The sequence below is a fragment of the Schistocerca americana genome, chromosome 6 (assembly GCF_021461395.2).
Source record: "Schistocerca americana isolate TAMUIC-IGC-003095 chromosome 6, iqSchAmer2.1, whole genome shotgun sequence".
Lineage (NCBI taxonomy): Eukaryota > Metazoa > Arthropoda > Insecta > Orthoptera > Acrididae > Schistocerca > Schistocerca americana.
Window position 1 is genome coordinate 519,901,527 of NC_060124.1, and position 15,641 is coordinate 519,917,167.

Here is a 15,641-nt window from a genome sequence, read left to right on the forward strand (position 1 = left end):
TTAATATATTTAAGAGCACTTAACAATCTGATTCTCCTGCAGAATTAATTAAGGATTATCAAGCTATATCAAAATTCCATACATTTGTCCTGAACTGAAGCCTATCAACAAAATGTTTTTTCTTTCGAAACAAATGTGCGAGGTAAATAGGTAGTAGTTGGTGGCTCGATACCTTCTTTAATATAATCCCAGTTGAAGTTCACATCATACTGTTTCATGCTACGTAACAGAATAATTATCCATCGACCCATCTAACTGTGTAATTGGACTGGTACGTTACAACCGTTACAACTTTGCTTTATTATCTACTCCAAGTGTGATCCGTTGAAAGACCACCGAATTCACACACAATGTCAGACAATATTTAGTGTGTATCTTTCCTGCAGAAGATGTTTCGCCGGTGGCTGCCCTGCTGTACCAGTGTGGAGGGGAGAGAGGCAGACGACCCGCCGGAGGAGAAGACCGCCCCTGGCCACCCACTGGACAGCATGGAGGTGAGGTGCGCCGTGGTGCCTGCCTTCTGAGAGGCATCGACGGAGCAGCCTACTTGATTTAAAAGCGCTATTTTCATCTATGACTATTAGGTACTTTGTGAAACCTTGGCAATCTTTCAAGAAATGTCACTTTCTTCAATTGCGGGATTCGCTATTCTCATGTTAAGTGGTTAGTCCTCATACATCGATGGGAATCAAAAGTGGCACTCGCATAATGTGTCAAACGTATTTCTATTTTTATCCATCGAACAAGGAACTAATGACCGAGAAAAATAGTGGGAAATTACGAGGAAAACATAAGTGTGGCATGTTAGATAGTGGCTTTATTCTAATTAGCGTAAACATCATGCCCATTGTGTAAATCAACATTGAAAGCTCTCTCGTGGGATTGGGAATACGCGGTGCGCTAATGAGGGTATCGAAACGGAGCACAAATAAATGAAGAGTCAGTCCAGCGATCATACGGGTCGATAATGCGGAAATGCACTGACTCCAGCGTCTCTGAGAACGGGTACTCTGCTGTGTCCGGTGCTTAGGGACAATCATTGGTAAATGGTTAACTTGTTTGGCTGTCGTGAGCTATGAAAGGATGTTGAATGACGGTGAAACCTGCGGTAGCCGATAAGACATTCGATGTCCTCTCCTCATCACGGTACGTAATGGTCGGAATCATTTGCGGACTGCAGAGCAGGATTGGAGGCTACCTGTGGCAGTTGTGACGACAGGGCAGATTTCTGGTACAGGCACAAAGGCCTAATCTGCGACGTCGAGAACCTCTTGTGTATTGTATTCTTGAGGCGGCTCAACACCATATTAAATATTCGGTCATATTATTTTGGATCGTCACTATAAGTTTGTGGGACGCAGACCACCATGAACCTCTGCGTGGTGGGTAGGCCCATGCTCCCCTCTGTTCTCGTAAGTGCAGAAGTGAGCTTACACGCATGGTCCATACAAGCGATTGGGAGATATCACAACGTCATGTTGTGAATGAGACTGTATCATTGTGTGGAACGTCGAACAGTGATAGTCTTTTGCTAATGTTTAGATTACTACGCAGAATAACAAGCTCTAAAAGATCCAAACCGGACAAATAAAATGCACGAGAATAATTTGTACACCAATATAATTTCACAGTATTTATAATGTCACTATACTGACTCTTAAAAATTCTTACTTTTATTCGATTTCAATATGTACTGAATAGATGTACCAAAGAACTGGCAATGTTACTTTAATGATCTAAATTATTGTGAATAGATTTTCTCTCAATTTGTATCACATGGATCACGTTTAGCAACATCTCAACATCATCCATTATATCTTTTTCTCACAGGAGCCAGCATTAGCAACAACAGCGGCGTCACCAGCCACGTCGCCCTCTGCAACACGGCAGGTGTCGCCAGCCACGTTGCCGGACACAGGAGGAGAGCCAGCAGAAGCCACAAGAGAAGAGGCGTCTCCACCTGCGTCACCATCCACAGTACCAGTTGAACGACCAGCTGCACCACAAGTGGTTGCACCAGCCGCGTCACCAGCCACAACAGGAGTGGCCAAGGAGGCCACAACACAACTGGAGTCTCCAGCCGTATTGCCGTCCACAACACAACTTGAACCAGCAGCTGCTACACACGTGGCATCTCCCGCCACGTCCCCATCTACAACACATTTCTCATCAGGCATAACACAAGTGACGTCGGCACCTACAATTGAAGTGGCGTTGCCAGTCACAACAAGAGCATCGCTTCGAGCCTCATCGTCAGGCAAAACATCACCAGCAGCCCATCTAACCACAAAACGTGTAACCTCCGTACCTTTAGGGCAGGTGGTGTCCAAAGCATCGTCGTCAGCCCCAACACGAATATCATCCGCCATCCCCATTGCCTGCTACAGCATGCATCCTACCACCAGTCCTGTTGCCAGGTACAACACTCATCAAGTCACCAATCCTGTTGCCAGATACAACAGCCATCAAGGCACCAATCCTGTTGCCAGATACAGCACACGCTGTGTCACCAGTCCTGCTGCCAGATACAATACCCATCAAGCCACCAATCCTGTTGCTGGATACAGCACACGTTGCGTCACCAGTCCTGCCGCCCGATATTCCACGTGTTCTGTCATTAGTCCTGCTGCCAGATACAACATGCATTCTCGCACCAGTCCTGCTGTCGGATACAACACGCGTTCTGCTACCAATCCTGTTGCTAGCTACACCATGATTCGTGTAGCAAGATTTTGAATGTCAATGAAATATATCGTTTGTTCTTATGACACTTTTGGTTAAATAAAAACGAAATTTTATGCGTTATATACTGAGTCTATTTGTAATGATGCTGATATATGTGTATGGATAAACGACACTGTAAGGTGTGTGGATATATTTTAATGTAACCAGCAAAACATAACCTTATAGCCTTCTAGTACTTCACAATTCATCCTAAGCAATTTTACAGATGCCAGTCTACTGCAGTGTTAGTTGACCAGAAAAGAACGAGTTCTTGTTTAGAAGTGAAAGGCACGAATTGGACCATTATGACTACTGTGCAAACAGATAAAAATCTCTTTCATGGCTATGATTGCGCTGAGATATTGGAAAGTAGAGCACAGGATTACAGTTTTACAGATCGATCACATTTTCAATGAAATTTAAACTGAAACAATCTTGCTCTGTGACTAGATTGGATATTTGACGGTAGCTAGTTTTCCTTTTGAGTTATTCGTAGGTATATCAACAGAGTCATTCCTCCCAAACACCGTTTTGTGGATTTCGCTGGCTCTATTAGCTTTGTTTTATTACTCGCGTAACAAGTAATACATGAGGTAAAATATGTTGCTACGATAAGAGCCCCGAAATACTTTTTAGGGATCCTCTGCTGTGGCTTTATTTGGATCATTAATTCTCAACAAAACAAATTGTATTACGTTCTTATGGTTCTGGATCTGTCTTTCTATTAAGGGAACATTTTTTCGTTACTGTAACTCGCCATAAAATTCAATATATCTTCCTTATTTTACAGTTATTGTAAAGGTTACTGAAAATTATTTCGTTATCAATACTGATGTTACAGTACGCAATGTTCGTTCATCATCAAAATTTTGCAGTGGATTTTCGTTAACAGTAAAACACCAATAAGTACCACGACTAACACGAGAACATGAGACTGTTATCAGAGAAAAAAATGTTTTACGATAATGTTTGCCAGACCAGAACTACGGATAGCATGATTTCTTTTATCTTATGAAGGTAAATTATCTTTTTGCACTGTTAATCATATATTATCGGCAGCCCGCGTCCACCTGTAAAACAAATCATAATATCTGCTGTTCTGCTGTGCAATTCCGAAAGCAGAAAGAAATAATTTTAGTTTACTATTACCTGTCCGCTTCTTTGCGGTATGATTGGTTTAATTTAATCCAGTTTGAATGCGATGCGGCAGCGACTCGTTCCTTCGTTCGTAGCGCAACTCTGCACCACGAATAATATTTAAATAATTGAAAATGTCTTAAAAGGAAGGGATAAAATACCAGGCAAGCTCATTACAAATCATAATGCAAGTTTTCACTAAGTAGCTCTATTCATAACATTTAAACAGATTAAATTATTACACACCTTTACAATGAGTACTTAATGGCGTACGTCTCTCAATCTTCACAAAAGAATGCTACGCAAGCGTACAATATGACGTCACAGGCTCATCCTACTCACGTAACTCCAAGAAGACGACAGAGAAATTAATGTTCGGTCACTATTATTTATACTTGTCACATATTCTCATCTTTGTTTGATATTTAATAAGTATCGTCTGTGGCGGATTCAGTACCCGCCGACACAGATATTATCTTTAAAAAAAATCGGTACATAATTCTATACAAAATATGACATATAATGCTCTCTCTTTATTACATAAAGTTCACACAATCGTTGTGCACGCAATTACAATCATCCAGTTCAATTATTCTTTTCTCCTTTTTTTACCACATATAATAATTCTGTACTCGGCTGGCCGGAGTGGCCGTGCGGTTCTAGGTGCTGCAGTCTGGAGCCGAGCGACCGCTACGGTCGCAGGTTCGAATCCTGCCTCGGGCATGGATGTGTGTGATGTCCTTAGGTTAGTTAGGTTTAATTAGTTGTAAATTCTAGGTGACTGATGACCTCAAACGTTAAGTCGCTTAGTGCTCAGAGCCATTTGAACCACTTTTCTGAGCTCGTATGGTCATGCTGATGTCCCAGTTACATCTAAACAATTGCGCGTGTGAATTCAGAAGTCCTTCCTCCTGCACGTTAAAATTCTAAATAATACATATCGTAAATTGTATCAACCACTGAAATTACACATTACTGGGTGTACTCGCTACGATTTTGTATATACTCTATACAGTAAATGCTGTACCTACCTACAAACTTCCCGTCCCCGGTCCCTTATTCTCTTTTCCTGAGATGCTGCGAATATTGCATGATGAGAAATGCAGGGGGCTGCAACTCTTGCATTCCCACCATTTACTTCTTTACTGGTACATGTAATGTTGTCAGTCACGCCATTGCTTTCGTGTACAAAACCACTATCCGATTATAACGAACAAGGTCGCCACTTGATGCCTTCGTGATTCCCAAATTTAATGTTTAAAAAGCTATTAAACACAATTACTCGCGAATTTAGGTATCGAGTAAGGCAAGGCGAACATACTGTACCAAAACAAAACAAGAATTAGAAACTCCTCTACAGTGGCTCCTTTCGTAGCGGTACACAGTAGAGTTTCTGCACATCGGAAATGAAATCTACGCCCCACCCCCGAAATTCATATTACTTACAAACTGAAGAGGAACAGAGTCAATCAAGCTGTGAGAAATGCGAAAATCAGGCATGCGCACGCTCTAACCGTTAGGAGAAGTGATCAGCTGTCATATGAAAAAACCACCGTGGTCTTGGTGCAGGCAGAATGAATGCTGCAACTCATTCCATTGCTCCAGCCCACGAATTGAACCGGTACTTCACATGACCTACAACCACAACTGAACCACAAACGAAACAGAGACTCATTGACTACTTCTCACGGGTAAACGACTGACGCCACTGAAAAATTCTATCTCAACCGTGTTACTCGCAGTACCGTCAATAAAAGCATCAGATCAGCAGGGTCTACTGAAGCACGGGATACAACCCGTCAGCTTTGACCAATGACGTCATAGGTTGCTCATAGATATTATCTTTACCGTCCAGCCATAGATAATAAATCGGTTGTCTGCTGGGGATAAGAGCCATCTTTGTACATTTAAAAATTGAATGTGGTTTTAAAAAGACAGTGCTAGATATTGCGCAAATATTGTTTCGTTTTCATTGATTTCAGTAATTGTTATTTTCCAATTCATTCACTATTTAATTTCATTCTTAGTGAGTTTGAGAAAATTTGTACTAATAGGTTTTTATTTTATGAGAGTTTTTACTTCTTCATTTAAGTTTGTAGGTATGGATTTATCTATTCCAATGAACCTGGATGATTTAAATGATGCTATGGGTGTAGACATGATGGGCAGGATTCGATTTTTACAAATGTATGGTCTTGTTGCCGGCTATGTTCGATGTCGTGAGTGCATCGAATATATGCTCCTGACAAGCGTGTCCGCTCGCCGTACTCATGACTTATTCGCATGGCGCTGCAGCAAAGATCGGTGGTGGCTGCCCAATAGACGAGGAACATGGATCGGGAAATCTATGCTCGCCTTGAGGGATATCATAAAAATTACATGTTGTTGGTATTTGAGGTATCCTGTGTGGCTGTGCGTGCATGAATGTCGTGTGAATGAGCGTACAGTTGCAGATTGGTTCTCTTTTTGTAAGGACGTTTGTGGGGGATATTTGAAGTATAGAGGGCCGTTGGGGGGGCCGGGTGTTATAGTCGAAATCGAGTCGCATTTTGGCAATAGGAAGTACGACAGGGGGAACCTCCTGTAGGATTATGCGTTTGGGGGGCTGTAGTTTGAAGTCTAGATGTGACGAAGTAGTTTTTAAAGTAGTTCCCAATAGAAGGAAAGACGTTTTGGTTACATAATCGGAAATCATGTTGTAGAGGGCTCCGTAGTGATTTCAGATGGTTTTTCTTCTAATAGGGATTTGGGAAATAGGGGTTATCAGCATCATGTTGTTAATGACAATACCGAATTCTGATCTTTATTCACCGGTCAACTGAAGAGCAGGATACAAATGTTATGTATGGCTCTAGTATTCTATTCTTCAATTGACATACATAGGGCAATTGAAGAACAGAATATGCACGTTATAAATGTCGTTATCTCCCATTACTTGTACTACTTTTCTATTCTTTAAATGGTTCAAATGTCTCTAAGCACTATGGGACTTAACATCTGAGGTCATCGGTCCCCTAGACTTAGAACTACTACAACCTAAGTAACCTAAGTGGAACAAACTGGTGCAAGACTTCATTTTATCGGAAGTGTATTAAATACGGTCCATTTTGCCATTGTCAGCGCCAATAGCCAGAAGTCTACTGTATTTCGTAAGCCGTCGAAATATTTTCAAGGTAAAATACAGCACGATAATATTACACTTTGAAGAGAGTGGGATCGGAATGATAGATACTGAAGCAAATTGCAGATGATTGCTGGTACTGTAAGTGGGCTGTTTGTGTTTTGGCAGTGCTGTGTAGTGGTTAGCATTGGATCTCTGACTGTGCTTTCTTTGTAAGAGACTCTGTTACTTTTTGGACTCGTTGTTGGAAGTTAATCGCCAGTAGTGCTGGGCAGTTGGAAGTTAGTCGCCAGCGGTGATGGAAGTACTGTTGGGCAGTTGGAGGTGAACAGACAGAAGTGATGGACGTTATATGTGAGAAGTTAGAATTGTTTGAGGTCTGAAGTGTTACCGTAGGCTGACGATCTGTACATGTTCCACTTGGAGATTGAATATTATTCATGATTATATAACTTTGTACTAGATGTCAATGACGATTTATATTCGTATCTCAAGTGGATGTCACAATATTAAGATAAAAATAATTTAAAAAAAACATTATCTGAATTACAAGACAATCTTTTCTTTGCTTACCACATGCCTATTAGTAGTTAGTGGCTTTAGTAGTTAGAATCTTTTATATGGGTGGCAGTGTTGACGCTCGCTGTATTGCAGTCGTGATGAAGATTTTTCTGAGGTAAGTGCTTAATGAAATGCGTTTCTTTTTAGTCAGGGTCATTCTTTTAAATTAAATATTTGTAGTCAGGTTATTTTCTTTGAGCAGTCACATTTCGTTGCTATGATATTGTGGGTCTCAGTCATTCAGCAATTTAAGTACAGCCACACTCATTTAAATAAAGAAGTTTCAGTACTCATTGTCCTTAAAAGATCAAAATTCATCCGTACCAACTTGGTAAGTGTACTTCCAAAAGCAGATCACCCAGAAGTCAACCATCACGGGTCAGTATCGCAAAATACACTGTGCAATAGAATTAAAGGTTCACTTTTTCGAAATTCCATAATTAACACCCACTACGTCACAGAAATTTGACATTTGGCTCAAAGTGCCTACAGCCTTCTTCGATAATGATGCAAAACTTTCGCCCTGCGACGTCACCCTTGGGTCGATGACAGTTCAAAACAGGCCGCAGCTCAGATTTTCGTATGAGCTGTAATATGGCTTAATGATGTCACATCCGCACCAAATTTCACTACATTTCTGTCCGTTGCCACAGTGGACGTCTCACTCTTTCGTTTGACGCCATTGTGATAGAGGTCACAACCGCGACACCCACCACTGAAATCACGGAGTTTTCTTGTGTTTGGCCGAGGAACACATTTCAGACACACCGCCGCTCAGAATTAAAACGAAGGCCGCAGGGGTCGCATAAAGTGCGTCAATGAATCCACCTTCCCTTGGGGCGATGACTCCCACCCACATCGCGGTCGAAAATGACAGGTTGCAGTGCATGAGCTACGGGAGACGCTGACACAGCTGACAACCCAGCACGTTACAACCATTCCCTAAGGGCTATATGGGGCAGCATTCCTGTTGAATGTGGTTGCCCCCCTTAGGGTATAGCAAGACCGAATTTTTACTGTCGTTTGCAGGTTGGAACCAACAGGGGCACAATTTGGTATGAGTGTGGGGTGGGGTGCGGGGGAGATGCGATAATGACATACGCGTGAATAAAATGGCAAAGGGTCCCTCTACGACACCTAGTTCGAAAAAACCCTCGATGGTTTTTTTTTTAAAATGAACCTTGACACGTCTCCGATTCGAGCTGCATATATGTATGTGGAAACCACATACCATGTGGCAGACAGTTCGACGTATTGCGTTCTGAAAGGGCTACTCGGAAAGTATGGTCCGATTGATCGTGAAATGGAAACCACAGTGAAAGTTTGATGAAGCTTTGCATAGATCTGCCCAACGATCGCGTCACTCCGATCTTTTCGGTTCCCTGCGCTTAGTGAGCACCTAAAGATGCCCAGAAAACAGTGTCTTCCGCCACTTATGAGTGCCTGTGAGAGATTACGCCTGATTTCATGCAGCCACACAGCGTTCTCGTCATGCGTTTCCTTCTTTGCGACGTTTCGCTGCCCCACACTGCAGGGACAATGAGACCGCTCCTGCAGCAATTTCGATAGGAAGTGTTTGATCAGCCACCATAAAGAGGGGACTGGGCTACCTCTGAGTTTCATATCTGCTCACATGAGCCATTGGCTATAAAGACAAGATTTTGTCGCGGACAACAAGCTGCAGATCAGCGTAGAGAATTGGCAGGAAACACATTCTGCGGCCTTCTATGACGTCGGTATTGTGGAAAACTGCTACAATGCTATGACAAATGTGTCAGTCGTAGCGGCGACTGTGTAGAGTAGTAGTGGAAGGTTTATCTAACTGTTACCCATTAAACATTTTTTATCTTCACTGTAGTTTCTATTTCACAAGCAACTGAAGCTTACTTTCCGAATAGCTCTTGTGTAATCCTTAAATTAAGTTGGCTCTTATTAATTTCTCTCCACATAAACCTTCCAGAGCACCAACTGAAGTCCCAGGAAACTTAATAAATGTAATAAAATTCTTACCAGTATATTTTTTAACTCTTGCGCTCCTGATTTGACATATAAATTATTCATATATCTCTAGCCTTCAGTCTGAGATCGTTCACGTTGGGAAACCGTGTCATTAATAATGGATGCCACATTATCTGAAATATTACGCAACTGTACAAATATTGTGGTAGTGCGTTAATGATTCTTTCCAGCGGTAATCCAGAGTGAATATGTGATATTGAGACAGTAGTAATAATAATAAATCATCTAAGTGTTGCCTTTGTTTATAATACCACTAGCGTTTCCCTGCACACTGGAGATATGTTTCCATATTAAATAGCCACACATCTGTATTTTGTGATAGATATGTCCACATGTGTAAGGTAATAGTCGTCTCCATTGAGCTGCTGCAAGCGTCTAGGCCAGTCTCATTTTATGTGTTATAGCCGTGTGATTACTGATATTTCGTAAAACTGGCTTGCACTGATTGGTTGCCTATAAATTTGCGGAGAGCTATAAATATGAACAGTGGAGTGTGAGCGAGGCCTGGTATCATATGGAGGCAAAATCTGCTGTAGGGCTGTCGAGTGCGTTGCTGAGGAAGGAAGACCAGATGCAGGAGCAGTATATGATCTCACAGGCGTTTGAGGAGATGGCGGCAACTGGGCCTTCACTTGTGGATTGCGGCGGTGTGTCACCCACCGGTCTTCCTTCTACAGTGTGAAGACACGACGACCGCTCAGTCTGTGGATGACTGCCACGTTACCTCACTTGCGTGTCAACGCGACTAGAATCCCATGTGTGTACTGTTTTAATAGTGGTAACTATTTATTCACAGCTCGTATGAAACAGATACGCGTTTCAAAGTTTTACTAACATTCAAGGTAGTCACCAGCAATGTGTATAACCAGTTGCCAGCTATGTGGAAGTCGTAGGATACTCTTAGCAGTGCCAGTTGTGTTGACAGTTCGAGCGGTGTCGTCTATTGCCCGACGAATTTGTAGCAGTTCTGAATAGAATGCCGTGAAGTGTGTCCTTCAGTTTACAAATCGAGTTAAACTCATGAGGGCTTAAGTCCGGGGAGTGCAGTAGGTGGTATAGCACTTAGCAGCCCCATCAGTCAAACAAATCACTAACAGCATGCACTGTACATGCCTGTGCATTGCCCTGCAAAATGATGATCAAGTCCTGCAGAAAGTTTCATCACTCCTGTCTCTATGCTGCTCATTTTTGGAACACAACCTACGACCAGCATAAACTTTGGAATGGTCCGTGGAAAGTTCAACAGCACCCTATAAGAGTCCAGGAGACATCCATCACATCGGTAGCCAAGATAGACCCGCCAACAATCATAGAATCATTTGTTTTGCAAACAAAAATGCGACTTTTCTTGGTGAACTGTATTTTAATTCTGGCAGGCGCATTTAACTTTTATCACTTTGAGGCGTCTTCAGCGGGTTTTCGACAATCGAAGAGACACAAAGATGCTTGCTGCAGAGGATGACCACGTAGAGAGATCCTTTTAGCGGTGAATTGTTTAGGCCCGTAGGTATGATGATTGCCGAATACGCTATAATAGCCGGGACCAATGACCAAGCAGTTTGGTCCCTCCTCCCACTTTAAAACCAGCCAACTATTATTAGCTCCAGCTGTGAAGAAGGATCGTAATGAAAAACGTGATTACCACACATCCGCAGCACACACCGTGAATGAATACCATGACGTAACAGGCACCACGGAGATTTGTGAAACAAGGTGGTGCGTGATATCAGCTTATTTTTCGAATGCTTTCTATGGAATCTTTCTCGGATTTCTGCTAAAAGCAGTACGGAAATTAGGCACCTGCAACAAATACTCACCACTTGTGAGCGTCATCTTTCGAGGGGCTGAGTCAAAAAATCACGATCAGTATATAACTAACTGGGGCATACCATACGATGTGGTGATTCCGTCGGTGATACGCACTGTCGCCGGACCTACACGCAACTGCGTTCGAACCTCTGGTAACGAAAGTTAAAAACTCATTCCCAGACCTGACCTTATTACTGAAGAAAATCGTATTTAGAGTGTTTGCAGATGATTTGAACATATTCGTGTCGACACAAGACCAGACATAGCACTCACAACATTTACTGAACACGTTCTGTCCAACAATAGCAGCTATGATCAATAGCAACAAATCCAAGTTATTGTACTTGTTGAACAAATTTATGGCCGGAATTCACCTACAATATAAGCCAAGACCCGATATGATCCATGAAGAGAATGTAGTGTAAGACTTCATTTTATCGGAAGTGTATTAAATAGGGTCCATTTTGCCACTGTCATCCCCAATAGCCCGACGTCTACTGTATTTCGTAAGCCGAGGAAATATTTTCAAGGTAAAATACAGCTGAATAACATTAACATTGGAACAGCGTGGGATCGGAATGATAGTTACTGAAACAAATTGCAAATTACTGCTGGTACTCATTGTCCTTAGAAGATCAAAACCCGCCCGTATGTTAATCAACACAGGTCAATATGGCAAAATACACTGTGCAATGGAATCAAAGGATCACTTTTTCGAAATTCCATAATTATTACCCAATACGACACAGATGTACGAAATCTGGCTCAAAGTGCCTACAGCCTTCTTCGGTAATGGTGCAAAATCTTGCGCCCTGCTACGCCACCCTTGGCTCGATGACATTCAAAATAGTATTAGAAATTCCATAATTAACACCTAATACGACACAGAAACACGAAATCTGGCTCAAAGCGCCTGCAGCCTACGTCGATAATGGTGCAAAAACTTCTCGCCCTGAGACGCCGCCCTTGGGTGGATGACCCTTCAAAACAGCATCAGACTGAGGGTGGAACAGAAGTCCACGCATGTGCTGAAGACCGTGCTGTGCACAAAAAGCGTAAAAAGTCTGGGAATAAAATTGTTAACTGTTGTCTCTGACCAAGGTGTGGGGCAGATCATTGATTCAGATTATCTGAGTGAGAGGCTCTGCCGTGTTGAAGTGGTAGTTGGCTGCTCTGTGAAACGGGAATAAGTGTCAATGACCGGTATTCAACAAGCATCCAAGAGGGAACTGTAAAGTCTACACGGAACCACTCACAAGGCTGATAGCCCAAACCAATGTGAATAGCTTTGCCGAGGAGTGGCCTGATACCCTGCTTATTTAGATAAAGCAATGATTAAATGTTCAAATTCATGATTAATTCAAAGCTTTAGACATTGCGGCTAGCCAACACCTTGGTGGATGAGATGTCGCAATGGTCCTTATGCATAAAGCTGAATAATGTCGTGCCAAGGGAAATCCTAACGACCTCTGTTAGAACAGCTTTTCACTGGGGACAACAAAAAATCGCCAGCGACGATCCAGTGTCTATGTCTGAACAGACAATAATTGTGGATGGGATTTGTGGCCCTCTTTTCAGAACATAGCGCCACAGCTGATTGGAGAACGGGGTCGATGGCGACGGCTTGAGCAATGGAAGAACTGGCTATAGAGAATCCATAGACAGTGCTCCAAGCTACCTCGTATTATTAAAAGCAGAGAATATCATCCTGATTGAAACCAGAGTCAGATCCTATCGTAAATGCGAAAGGGCGACTACGATTGAATGATGAGTTACATGCGGAAATTAATAGTGTAATTACATCTACTAAGGAACAGGGCCCAACTCTGAAGTCTCGGGATTGTGTTATACAGGAATTGTGCCACGGGGCTAAAGGGAGACAATAGCGGCTTGTGATCAGACACCAAACGAGACTTAACACTGTAGAGAAACATATAAGACTCCTTGATAGGATACATAATAACAAGCGAATCCTTCTCTATTTGAGATTAACTCTTCTGTCTATCATTAAGCGTCTTTGACACAAAACAAATGGGCTGTTATGAATCTTTTGCACAACGCCACTACAACACGAGCTCCGCGCCATACTGCGAAGGCTCCGTTGCAACGACAAGTTGGAGCACCAGCTGATAGTGGTCAAGCACGGGGCAGAACGGCGGACGTTCTTCAAGGTCTGGAATGCGTGGTCTCAGGCAGGAGTTCACTCAAACGCTGCACCTTTCTTAAGCTGTTGGCATCAAGGAAATGAAACCAAAGCTGCTTGCTGAAGGAACATGTGGCAATTCGCGACTTTCCCTAAGAATGCCTGGAACCCTCTCATATTCGTGGGGCGAAAGGGGCGTAACAGGCGGTGTTTGTATGTTGGCTGGCTGAATCCCCCGACAAGAAATAAGATGTCCAATGTATTCTATACAGAGTTGCAAGAAATATGACTTTTCCAAATTGCACATAAGTCCTACGGCAGACGATGTCTGAAACAAAAGACTATGTTTGTGAAGACGGTCTTCACTGGTGTGCCTGGTAACGACAGTCTCGTCGAGGTGATTGATATAACAGTGAATTCGTTGCGTAAGTTTCTCCAAATAGCGCTGAAAAATGGCCGGCGTGCTTACAACGCCTGAAACACTTCAGTCTTAAATGTAGAGGCCTTACGGGATATCCATAACAAGAAGCAGATGTAATTTGTCATCAAGTTGTAGCTGCTAATGTACTTCCAAGGAAACTATTTTTGAAAAATACTGTGCATGCACAGCTTCATCACAGGTTAGTCCTCGCGCAGATGTGGCATGTATCTATCGCTTACTTTGAATTAACTGGCAGCTCAGAGTCATCACCACAGACACGGATTATGGCCGTCGGCTTCTTGATAATGACTAATGTTGTAGCCCACAGACTGGAAGAAATAGGTTCCATGACGCCTAAAGCGGTCAATCTGTCTAATTCATCGTTCACTTGGGGGCGAAGTGGTACATTCCTGGCACGGAAAAGACGCTGTCATGCCGTCCATTTAAATGACATACGCACTACGTCATTAGCAGCATTCTTGAGCCCTCGGAAAAAAGGGCACAATGTTCCTGGTAAACATAATTCAGCAGTTGATAAGGCACAAAATCAGAAACAAAATAAACGGAATCGGATATCGTAAATCGAAAAGCCCGGATAGCGTCCAAAACGAACAAATGTTCCGTACGCGCGCTGTCCATTGCTAGGAATATCACTGGGCGCAACATAGCCTCGTACGTTGTTCCCGCGGTAAACTGGTCGAGGTTAGGAATCTGCTGTCTTTTATAGCTGAGAATCTGGCGCAAAGTTGCTGACAGCGGAGGAGAACCAAGACGGACGTAGCTGCTGAAGCCCTGATCAGTCGGAATCGTTAGTGGAACCCCGTTAATATGCTCATTGATGAATGGCGTGTTAGAAACAGTTGCATTTCTTACGCTGAAGAGCTAAAGAAACTGCTACACCTGCCTAATATCGTACAGGGCCCCCGCGAGCACTCAGAGGTGTCGGAACACGACGTGACGTGTCTGAAGTAGTGTTGGGGGGATTTGACACCATGAATCCTGCAGGGCTGTCCATAAATCTGTATGACTACGAGGGGGTGGTGATCTCTTCTGAACTGCTAGTTGCAAGGCATCCCGGATATGCTCAATAATTTCATGTCTGCGGAAGGTTTAAACTCAGATGAGTGTTCTTTGAGCCACTCTATAACAATTCTGGACCTGTGGGTGTCTCAGTGTCCTGCTGGATTTGCCAAAGTCCGTCGGATTTCACGATGGACATAAATGGATGCAGGTGATAAGACAGAATACTTACGTAAGTGACACCTGTCAATGTCGTATCTAGACATATCTGGGATCCCACATCACTCCAACCGCACTCGCCCCACACCATTACAGAGTCTCCACCAGCCTCAACAGTCCCCTGCTGACACGCAGGGCCCATGGATTCATGAGGCTATCTCCTTACCCATACACGTTCATCCTCTCGATACAATTTAAAACCGTGTTGACGCACCGAGGCGAGATGTAAAGCTTTGTGTCCTGCAGCCACGCTACAGTCTGGAACTGCGCGACCGCTACGGTCGCAGGTTCGGATCCTGCCTCTGGCATGGATGTGTGTGATGTCCTTAGGTTTGTTAGGTTTAGGTAGTTCTAAGTTTTAGGGGACTGATGACCTCAGACGTTAAGTCCCATAGTGCTCAGAGCCTCGTGCAATCATCAGGAGTACCGGAGTGTCCCTCGGGTCGGAAAGCCCATATAAATGATGT

At 43.1% G+C, this 15,641-nt stretch overlaps 1 protein-coding gene across 1 annotated transcript; it reads right to left on the reverse strand.

The window, feature by feature from the left end:
- Positions 1-1,811: 1,811 nt before the first annotated feature.
- LOC124620257 (circumsporozoite protein-like) lies at positions 1,812-2,375 on the reverse strand. Its single transcript, XM_047146923.1, has one exon. The coding sequence runs from the start codon at positions 2,373-2,375 to the stop codon at positions 1,812-1,814; it is 564 nt and encodes a 187-aa protein (XP_047002879.1).
- Between the last annotated feature and the right edge of the window lie 13,266 nt (positions 2,376-15,641).

What these genes read in the sequence shown, in the direction of transcription:
- LOC124620257 (XM_047146923.1), bottom strand. Translation starts at nt 2,375, where the DNA reads ATGGGGATGGCGGATGATATTCGTGTTGGGGCTGACGACGATGCTTTG.